This window comes from Triticum urartu, unplaced genomic scaffold, assembly GCF_003073215.2.
Source record: "Triticum urartu cultivar G1812 unplaced genomic scaffold, Tu2.1 TuUngrouped_contig_10351, whole genome shotgun sequence".
NCBI lineage: Eukaryota > Viridiplantae > Streptophyta > Magnoliopsida > Poales > Poaceae > Triticum > Triticum urartu.
Genome location: NW_024111209.1, coordinates 1 through 11,156, shown reverse-complemented (window position 1 = coordinate 11,156; position 11,156 = coordinate 1). Strand labels below are relative to the sequence as shown.

At 39.1% G+C, this 11,156-nt stretch overlaps 1 protein-coding gene across 1 annotated transcript; it reads left to right on the top strand.

Moving 5' to 3' along the window:
- Positions 1 to 450: 450 nt before the first annotated feature.
- LOC125526517 (histidine-containing phosphotransfer protein 2-like) lies at positions 451 to 2,940 on the top strand (the record flags this gene model as incomplete). Its single annotated transcript, XM_048691192.1, has 5 exons — positions 451 to 560; positions 673 to 741; positions 2,007 to 2,078; positions 2,460 to 2,532; positions 2,905 to 2,940. Coding segments are annotated over 5 exons (360 nt in total), but the record flags the coding sequence as incomplete, so codon positions are not given.
- Between the last annotated feature and the right edge of the window lie 8,216 nt (positions 2,941 to 11,156).

Here is an 11,156-nt window from a genome sequence, read left to right as displayed (position 1 = left end):
TCTCTCTCTCTCTCTCTCTCTCTCTCTCTCTCTCTCTCTCTCTCTCTCTCTCTCTCTTCGATTACATTCTTGTGGAACTACACCAGAGTGTGACGTGTGTGTGTCTGCCTTGTGCTCTAAAGTGTTACTACTGGCTGGTATACCGAGAGTGCAGTAAATCACCATTTTCATTGCTGGTTGTTGCATCCGTTTCGAACTCATCTAGGATGACACCAAGCTCAGCAATGAGATCGACTACAGTCAACTCGGGCATCCTCTTTGCATATCCCAGACGGATGACCTCCATCCTCATGCATGAGTTGCACATTACACACTTGGGTAGCTCCTCAACTGAAGTTCCTCTTCTAACCGGGTTATTTCTCAGAGACAACTCTGAGTTTCGGTTTCGAAAAGAAAAAAAACTCTAAGTTGCCACTGTGGACTTTAATTACCTCTGGTATGATAATCTAGGGCGTTGTGGACGAGGGTTTCCAACACCTGCAGTCGGTGGAGCAGGAGGGCTTCCTCGCCGAGGTCGTCAACCTCTTCCTCCACGACGCCGACACAACATCCTCAACGAAGTTGCCTTCCGATTGTTCGTACCGCCGCCCCTACGCCCTCCCTCCCCCTCTGCTCTTGTTATCTCGTGTTGGGTATTGATTTCGTGTGCTTTGCTTAACTTGTGATTCGCAGGAACCAGCCCCTGGTGAACTCCGACGGGGTGGGCGCACTGGTGGATGAGCTCAAGGGGTGCAGCGGCAGGTGATTGCCATGATAAACATTTTATTTCCCTAGCCCATTATATAATTGTCGATGTCGTGTAATTCAGATGTGTTTGTCATCGGCATGCAGTTCGTGTCGTTTTCGTTGTTGCATAGCCATAAGTAGAAGAACCGAATTTAGTTCTTGTTTCGTGTAACGGAAGTACCGGCAGTATCCATGCCAACGGCAATTTATCACTCGGTTAGGATAACTTTTTCTCCTTGCAAGTGATGCTTTGGTATTAATGATATGCTATTCAGCCTAATGGCGGTTTTTCTCGTATGTCAAGGTATCGGTGTTGCTTCTATTCAGGTGTGTCGGTGCAGTGTATACATCAAGGGGGTGTTATTCATGTCGTTTGCGGCTGTTGTGTCACCATATTTAGAAGAGATGGGTTTAGTTGTGTTTCCTGTAATAGAATTGCCGGTATTACTGCCCAGTGTCAATGCTCTAGCTCGGCAAGGAAAACAATTGCCGTTTTGCGAACATTTCTTTTCTTTTCTTTGCGGGGTTTTTGCGAACATTTCGGGTATTAATGATTTTCTATTCTATGTAACACAAAACCGTGGGTTTTGGGTTTTTCCACGACATCAATGTCATTTCCATTCAGATGTGATGGTGCAAACACGAATCGTGTTGTGTGCGGCTGTCGTATAACCAGGGGCGGAGGCAGGATTGGAGCTTAAACGGGGCCGAACATGGTGATTCTCACTTAGAGGGGGCCAAGAAAGCTAATTTTGTCTAAACATCATGTCTAAACTAGCCTTAAGTACAAAATCATTCGTATTATACAATGCCATAGGGGGGGCCAGGGCCCCTGCTGGTCCCCCCCTAGCTCCGCCACTGCGTATAACCATATGCAGAATGGCTGAATTTAGTTGTGTTTTCGTGTAACACAGTTGTCGGCATTCATGCCAATGGAAATGGTATAGCTTGGCAAGAAAAACTTTGTTTTGTGGGAAAATTTATTGTTACTGAATCTGCATTTCGACCAATGGCATGAGAAATTTGTTGTTCTCCAAAAAAATCTAGTACTTTATTATATTCTATTTCACATAATACCAATGTTCATTTTCTGGTTTCTGGTATGACGTTGTTTCTATTCGGACCCGTCGGTGTGGGGTGTGTACGTCATGAGCATGTGGCTTGTGGCGTTTGCACTATTGTGACATCGCAAGTATGCTTATGCATATCGATATGCTGCAGCGTTTAATAAGTTTGAGAAATTTCTTGTTCCCTAATTGGCGCTTCTTGTATGTTTTCAGTGTTGGTGCTAAGAAAGTGAATCTCTCCTGCAACCGCTTCCGTCAGTTTTATGAGGCAAAAAGTAAAGAAGGGTCAATATTCAGTACCTTATTTATATTTATTAACAAGTAATTATTCTCCTCTCTATGTATTTTTATAATTTTGCATGTAAACCCGGCGAGCTGATTTCGTATATTTAACTCATACCAATCTAGTATTCTTAAGATCTAACCTGCTTCTTCAATTCATGTGCAATGACATGATTTGTAGAACTCAGTTCATTACCTGAATGTGCTAATCTTTGATTATTATCTTGTAACTTGTTGTCTCTAGACTTCTGTAGATAGCACAACTGAACTCTTAGATGGCTAGTGTGTTTTTTTCGAACAGAGGGTTACATTTTCTGAACCATTTTCATTCAGTTCGCTCGACGTCTCCAGAATTTGACAATGTGCATGTTTACGTTATTCCAGGTGTCTCATGGCATTGGCGCTTGTCACGAATGAGTTTTCTGATGTGCGCGACAAGCTCCACACCATGATACGGGTAACACCTTTTGTGCATACGTTGGCTTTTGACTTCCAACGTGTCACTAGTATCATAATATATCCATAGATTGGTCATATATCCTCATTTAGGGTAAGAAAGAATAATTTTCTGGTGTTCAAATTTATCTAGATATACTTTTCGGTTTTCTAATACACTTAAGTCGAGGTCTTTGAAATGTGTATGTCTTATTTTTGTCATCACTTGTACTAGATGTATGGGGTAGCTCTAAGAAGTGGAATTTCTTTGTTTCCCATCATAACTTAACAAGTATTGGAGTAAGATGCGGACCAACTTATAACTGATTTGTGAAACCATGTGACCTGAGTCGTAGACCGGCCGTAGTCATTAACCTGTTATTCTTTTGTGCAGTTGGAGCAGCAGATCGCGGCCATTGGTCCTCGGTAGTAGAATTTGAAGCAAAAAGATGATGGCCCTGTGTGATTCCTGGCATGTAGACGTGTTCAAGGAGTGTCTGTGTTTGGAGGGCATGCTCATAACCCTGTTAAAGAAACTTGTTGTCATGTGTGTCTGTCAACTATATGCACTTGCGTGTCATGGATGCCCGCAGGCTGTGTGTAAACTCTATGCTTGATTTGGTTACACAGTACACACTTTGGGTGGCTCCTCGACTAACGTTCCTCTTCTGACCAGGTTATTTCACAGAGACAACTCTGAGTTGCCATGAGTAGCTACTCATGCCCCTTCGTCTAGGGTATGTTTGACTGATAAACAAAGTTAACTCTACCATTTTTTTGAGGAAATTATAACAAAAAAATGTTCAAGACCAAGCTTTGGCTCTTGGTTGGTTAGATATTTACCAAAATCATTAGTACACCCAGTCCATGCCCTTCCTGTTCCGTGCGTAAGGCGACACATAGGGTGAGCAAACATGCAACCTCTCCAATCATATTTCGGCTAGGTCCACTTACATTTATCTTTTGTCGCTGGCACGAGTTGGTTCCGCTGTTTTTATGTTCTGTTGGTACTTTTTTATTTGGACTTTTATAACTACCAAACGTTCGGATTTTAGCAATAGGCAAAAACTATTCTTATTCCATTCTAATTATATACATGCATGCATTAAAATAATTAATTTTCCTTTCACATGCGCTCCTCCCTCTAATTACATGCATATGTGCACTAAAAGACGAAAAGATGATGTCATCCTAGATTTTTTTAAAATTTCAAAATGTTTTGTAGCTCAAACCGTCGCTTCGATTGAAAAACCGTCTTCACAAAAAAAAATCTTCTCGACGAGATCTTCGAAACTAGATCCCATGTTGATATATTCCGATAACTTTTTTTCGGACCAAAAGTTACCACATCTGGGCTACGTAAGTTATCACATTTGTCATACATAAGTTACCGTGTCACTTACAGAAAAGTTTTCGTGGGTGTGTTTTCAACAAACTTTTATCCCAGGGTCAAAAGGTGATTATGATGTTTGTAGTGAGTTATCAGCTTTGTTGTGTATATTATCATGTTGCGGAAAAATTATCGGGGTATGTTTTTCAACAATTTTTATTAACTCGGTCAAAAAATTACTGTGATATTTGTATATGAGTTATCATCTCTCATGTGCGTGTATTATCATGTTATTTACACGTGAGTTATTTGGAGGTATTTTTTAACAACATTTTTCCTTGATCAAAAAGTTACCACATCTAGATTAAGTAAGTTATCAGCTCTGTTGTATGTATATTACCATGTTATTTACACAGAAATTATTAGGGTATGTTTCCAACAAACATTTATCCCGGGGTCAAAAGTTACAGTGGGTTTTGTAGCGAGTTATCAACTCCATTGTGTATAATACCGTGTTATTTGCACAAGTATCGGGAATATGTTTTCCAACAAATCCCCCCTCCCCCCTTGCGGTTCACCTAAGTATCAGGTATGTGGTGCTTCTATTACCATGATATTCACGCAAGCGTTATCGAGGTTATATTTTTCAACAATTTTTCCTCGGGGTCCAAGTTATCATGGTGTTTGTACCTAAGTTATCATGTATATGATGAGTTATTATCATGATGTTTATACAAAAGTTACTGGGGGTACATTTTGACAACTTTTTTCCTTCGGGTCAAAGTTGTTGTGGTGTTTGTGCCTAAGTTATCAGGGTTGCCATGAATAAAAAAACATGTTGTTTACACATAAATTATCGGGGAGATGTTTTAATAATTTTTCCACCCTCGGTCGAAGTTACCATGACATTTATACGTAAGTTATCGGGTCCTGGTGCACAAATTACCATGACATTTGCACAGAAGTTACCGTGGTATATTTCAACCCAAAAAGTCCCTCATGTAAAGTTGCCATGATATTTACAACGAGGCTACATGGATAAAGTATACAACCCCTTGGTATATGGAAGACTACAAGACAACTTGAGGAATCCAAAAAAAACACAAGACCAAAAATGTTTTTTTGGCTCATATAAAAGTGAAGAAAAGATTAATTGTCATATTTCTACTTATCGGACAACAATCAAGACATGGTGAGTTAGTCAGTACAGCATTGCTACATCATAGGGGTTGTTGGTTCGAGTCCCACTTTAGACGATTACTTTTTCTCGAAAATTTTACATAAAAGGTTGATATGCATAACATCGAATATGTGATGTGCATGGTCATAGACACCACAAGCAAAGGTTTTCGAACTCATTCATTCCATCACTACCACTAAATTGCTCAGAGAAAAAAAGTACTATCATTGGCAGACAAACGAATGGAAGAAGATAATGCCTTGAAATTAGTTTCATGGACAAAGCATGCAAACTGCTAAAAAAAAGTGTTTTAATTGTGGTGACGTCACTCTATAGGTCAAGTATGATGATTATCATTTACTCTGCTAAAAGACTTGTAGTGGTGTGGTGGTTGCCCGTGATAGGTATTCTCTAGGAGACTCGATTTCGAACCCTGGCTGTGGCAATTTATTTTTTAACTTTTTCGCCTACGATGGCAGTTAACAAGAAAAAAAAGGGGGAAAGGGAATCGGGAGTGGGAGGGATCTGGTCGTTCGGATCTTTCGCAATCTTCCGAATGTTCGGAAGATACATTTACCATTTTTATTTATCAGTCTAGTTTTCTGTTAATTTTTTCCCCTCAACAAATAATTTTCTGTTATCGCTTATTTTGGTTTTTATTTTTATATATAATTTTCCTTTTATTTTTCTATTTGATTTTTTATATTTTTATTTATTTTCTTCTTTATTTCTTTTTTACGTTTCTTTTTAATTTTCATTTTATTTTATTTCTTATTTCTTAGTGGCATTTTTGTGTGGTTCCTTTCTCATTTTATTATATCTAAAATATTCAGGATATTTTACAAAAAGAAATTATAATCCAGCATTCTTTACTTTCGATGAACATTTTAAAATTTTGTGAACATATTATAAAATACACAGACATTTCATAAGTACTACTAAATAATCATTTTCGGAAATTCACAGTAACATTATAAATTAGCGATTGTTTTTCAAATTTTGGGATTTACACTAAAACAAACATGCGCCCTCTCTGATCATTCTAGGCCAGGCCCACTTCCATTTCACTCGTGTCGCTAGCAAGAGTTGGTTCGCTGATTCCTTTTCTTATACTAGACGACACCCCACGCGTTGCAGCAGGAACATGGGGGAATTGGTTGTGATATATTATTTTTGTTATTTTGTTTCCATGCATTTGAATATGGCACTAAAGATTTAAAATACATTTTTATTTGATTATATATTATTACAAAATAAATATTAAGTTGTATCTCTCATGCATGTTGAGAGAAATAAAAGTAGTGGAGTTGATAAAGTGGTATGTGTTCATGGTGAGGGAATTAGTATAGGTAGCATTTTCATGCATGCATGTTTGAAGAAATAAATGTAGTGGAGTAGATGATGTGGCATGTGTGCATGTTGATATAAATAAGGTAGTGGGGATGAACTTCTTAGGTATATAGGATTAGTTGTTTCTAGTTTTCTGTAGCTTTCTGGTTGGGTTTTCTTCCATTTTCGGGGAATTACTTGTTTTTTCTTCCATTTTCTGTTTATGTCACCTTTATATTTTGTATCCTTTTATTTCTATATTTTGTTCATTTTCCCTTTCTTTTTTCATTATCCTTTTTTATTTCTTCCTTTTTGTTTATGTTTGTTTCCCTTTATTTTATTATGATCTTAAAATTCATGAACCTTTTCTAAAACCCTTGAACATTTGTATAAATCATCATTCCTTACTTTCCATGGGCTTTTCTATAATTTTTTGCATATTTTGAAGTTCATTAATATTTTCTAAAATATCAGCACTTTGAAAATTCGGCATTTTTAAAAATTTGTGAACATTTATAAAGTTTTACGAGCATTTTATAATTGTGTGAGATTTTTTTAAAATTATAAAATGTTTTTCAAATTGATGAAAATAATTAATTCTTGCAAATAGTTTTTACATTTATGACTATATTTTAGAAATCCTCAACATTTTTGAAATTCGTGACAATTTCATAAACTGTTTGACATTCATATATGACAATTGTGAAAATAATATTATCTTCTAAAAAATTAGAAAACATTGAAATACTGAGCATGGCCAACTAAAAAAAAGTTCGTGCACCACTCATCAGTTACCGGCGGTCGAGCATTTCGTACTACCTGAGCAAAATTTACAAAGGATCGTCAAAACCAGGTGACGGGCAGCTAGCTCACCAGCGTAGAGGCACACGTTTGCCTCTTGTTCCACGCATAACACGCAGAATAGGAGCTCTCCATGTCCATAGCCAAGTCTAGTTATTCTAGTTATTACTTTTATAATACTCTCTTTAATCCAAAATAAGTGGTAGAGTTTAAAACTAAGGTTAGATCAACCTTAGTTCAAAACTATGACAGTTACTATGGACCAGAGGGAGTAGTAACGGACTGACCCTGAGGCACAGGCAGAGAGACCCAAAATCCTTTTCATAGCAATTATCATCTTTTTTTGAGACAAATAGAATTTATCATCTGAAAGGGCCCTAAGCATCGGGTTGGGCTGGGCTGTGACTGTGCATTACGGCCCATGTTTCGCACCAATGACCAGCTCTGGGCCGCACGCCCCACAAAGTGTGAGCTCTCTCGTCCACGTACTCTTCTTAGCCAAGAGGTACGGGGAACCTATTCCCCGCTCAGGCCGGGGAATAGCGACCAAACACACACACACCCGCCCGCAGTATGTGGTCCGTGTGATTCTCTTTTTTTGCCTGTTTTCTCTTTTTTTTACCTTTTTATATTTCTTCCTTTTCAAATCTTTGACTTTTCAAAATCATGAACTTTTTTAAAGTAATGAGCAATTCTTAAATTCATGAAAGTTATCAACAATCATGAACAAATTGGAACTTCATAAAATATTTCAAAAATCGAGAAGAATCTTCGTCTCCATGATTTTTATAAATATGTGAACAATTTTCAAACTCATGAATATTTTTCAAATTCGTGATTTTTTTATGAATTCATGAACATTTGAAATTTGTGTACCTTTCTCAAACTCACAAATATTTACTGAAATTTATGCCAATTTTTGAATAATGGACATTTTTTCAATTCCTCGAACAATATTCCTGAAAACATCCGTGAATTGTTTCTGAATTTTCGAAATTTTATTGAAATTTACCTATCATTTTTTAATTCAACATTTTATGCAAGTTGGGAACTATTTTACATATTCATGAACATATTTAATTCGCCAAATGTTTTCAAATCAGAGTTTTAGAAATTCAAACCATTTTCTAAATTTGTGAACATATTTTTAATTCATTAATAATTTAAATATATTGATATTTTTTGAAATTTTTGAACAATTTAAAATTTTGGTGAACATTTTTTTAGATCCGGAAACTCAGAACATATTTTGAAAATCAGGAACAATTTTTTATTGTGTGCAAAATTTTGGAAAAAGACAATACAAAATAGGGAACATGCTTTGAAGTTCATAATGTTTTTGCTAATCCCAAACATTTATTAAATTTTTTTCATATGGTTGGGCCCTGCGCACAATTATAAATGCAACTAAACTCAGCTCATATGTGCGGCGAATCTTGGGTCATTCGGACAGTCTGCCATGTTAGACCCGAGAGTCTCTCAAGTTTTTATCTCTGTTCAAGTTGTTCCCTGCAAACACTTGTCTTTTGTTTTGTCTCCGTCCAAATTGTTCCCACTGTCTTGCCCTCTTCCCGACGTCGTTGTCGTCCCTCGTCCAATCCAACCCGAAGTTCATCGCCATCCCCCATCTGGCTTAACTAGGAGCTCCGTCGTTGTCACCCGTCCGGCCCAGGTGTCATCGCCGCCCTCGACGCCACCCAGAATATCATAGTCCGCCCGACGTGCACCTCGCCCAACATGTGTTTGATAAGATTTTCAAGCTATTTTTAGTTTTTCCTTGTACATTTGTAGGGTCATGATGGATTCGTTTGAGGATGAGTTTGTTTACGCGGAGGTTGATGAGTTTATTTACAAGGAGTTCTTCAATCCGTTGTCATCAGACGACAACTACGACGATGATGAGTTGATGATAAGGATGAGCATATCAAAAAATGGAGAAAGAAAAGAGCATGTTCTCAACTTCTTCGGGTGGGATAACTGTTGCCCCAAATATGATAAATGGTGGTCATAGAGATCTCTATGTCGACTACTTTAGAGCCAAGCCGACATGTCATGTGGGCTTCTTTTGGCATCGCTACCATATTTACACGCCTTTATTCTTGTGCATGGTAGGATGAAGGAATATGATCCTTCATGGCGAGAAAGGATTGCATTGGAGCACTCTCCCCTCTCCAGAAATGCACAGCTTCTACGAGGATGCTTGCATATGGTACAATTGTGGATGCCATTGATGACTATGTTCGGGTGGGAGAGAGCACATGTCTTGACACAATGATGAGTATATTGACACTTTCATGGTGAAGGTGTTTGGTGATGAGTACCAATGCCATGGACTCGAAAAAACTTTTGGCAACTATAGTAGCAAGAGGTTTTCTTGGTATTCTCATTCCAGACAATTGCATGCATGGGGGGGTAAGACCTTCCCGGTAGGTTTACCATGTCGGGATCTCATGACATCAAATAGGCCACCATCATACTCAAAGCAGTTCTTGTGGATTTGGCACTCTTTATTTGGCAAGCCAGGCTCTCACAACGACACCAACATGCTTCAACGACCTTTGTTGTTTAGAAGACTTTGTGATGGGACGCTCCGACGTACAACTACACCATCAACAAAGCATGATTACACCATGGAGTAGTACCTTGTCGATGGCATCTGTCTTGATCAGTGGGCGGCTATTGTGAAGACTAACTCTGAGCCCCAAGGTACAAACAATGTCTCTTTGCCCGAATGTAAGAAGGTGCAAGGAAGGATGTGAAGAGGGCATATAGATTCCTCCAAGCATTAGGGTATTACTCTGGAGCTACGAATATATAGGATCCCAAAACACCATGGGAGGTGATGACTGCATACATGATTATGCACGACATGATTGTGAAGGATGAGGATGATGGGTTCATCATGCTTTGGATCTTTAGCTCCTCAATTGTTTAGAAGACTTTGTAATGGGTTGGTTTTTCATACTTCGGATTTCGAAAAATCTGGAGCCCCCGCGCGAACAAGAGGCACAGCATGCGGTCAACCTCCAAGAAACGATCAACAATTTCAAGATCAATGGATGCATGTACAACCATTTAATGATCACTCAATGATCATGTGAAACATACGTGGATCATCACTGAAACCATTAGACTTGTGATGCTGTTTGAGTTTTATGTTTGAACAGCATACTTCAAATAATATTTATATTTTAATTGCGCACTTTCTAGTTTCAACTACTTATTTCTACGTTCAATCCATATCGTTCTAATTTTGAACGAATTCAGTTAAAGAAAAGGAAACAATAAAAAAGAGATTAACCGGACAAATGGGAAAGACGAAATGGGCGCGTCCTTGTCCGAGTAGACAAAAAGGTTCCTGTCCACCACGGACACGTCCGGAGTATATATGAGACAATTTTTTGAATAAATTCAGTTAAAGAAAAGGAAACAATAAAAATATTAGCCGGACAAATGGGAAAGAGGAAATGGGTGCGTCCTTGTCCGAGCAAACAAACAGGTTCCTGTCCACCACGGACACGTCTGGAGTATATATGAGACAAAATTAACACATTGCAACTGGAGATACTCTAAGAGCAACTCCAACGCGCCGATTCAACGGACGGTGATTTTGTCCGTTTTTTATCCGTTTGGATCGGCCGCCCGCTCGGCGTCCGCTCTATTTTTCTTTTGGGTCGGCTGTGCGCCCAATGCCCGTGACCCATTTGATGTTCGCGCACAAATTTGAAAAGGCGTGTGACCATATATCATGCCTGCGTTGGTTTTCTCCAGTTGCGCGGCGACGGTGAGGGCGACGGAGGCCGATGCTTCGTTTCTTGCGCCGGTCGCGTGTCTCCGGCCCTTCCTCTTGGCCTACTCCTGGGCCCGCTCCTCGGGCGTCAGCTGCTTCTTCTTCTTGGGCGTCGCGGCGGTCTTGCGGGGGGTGCAGGGCTTGCCTTTGCCGGAGGGGGCGGAGGTGATGCCGGACGAGGCGAGGGAGGCGAGGCCGGCGGCGGCATAGAGGGCG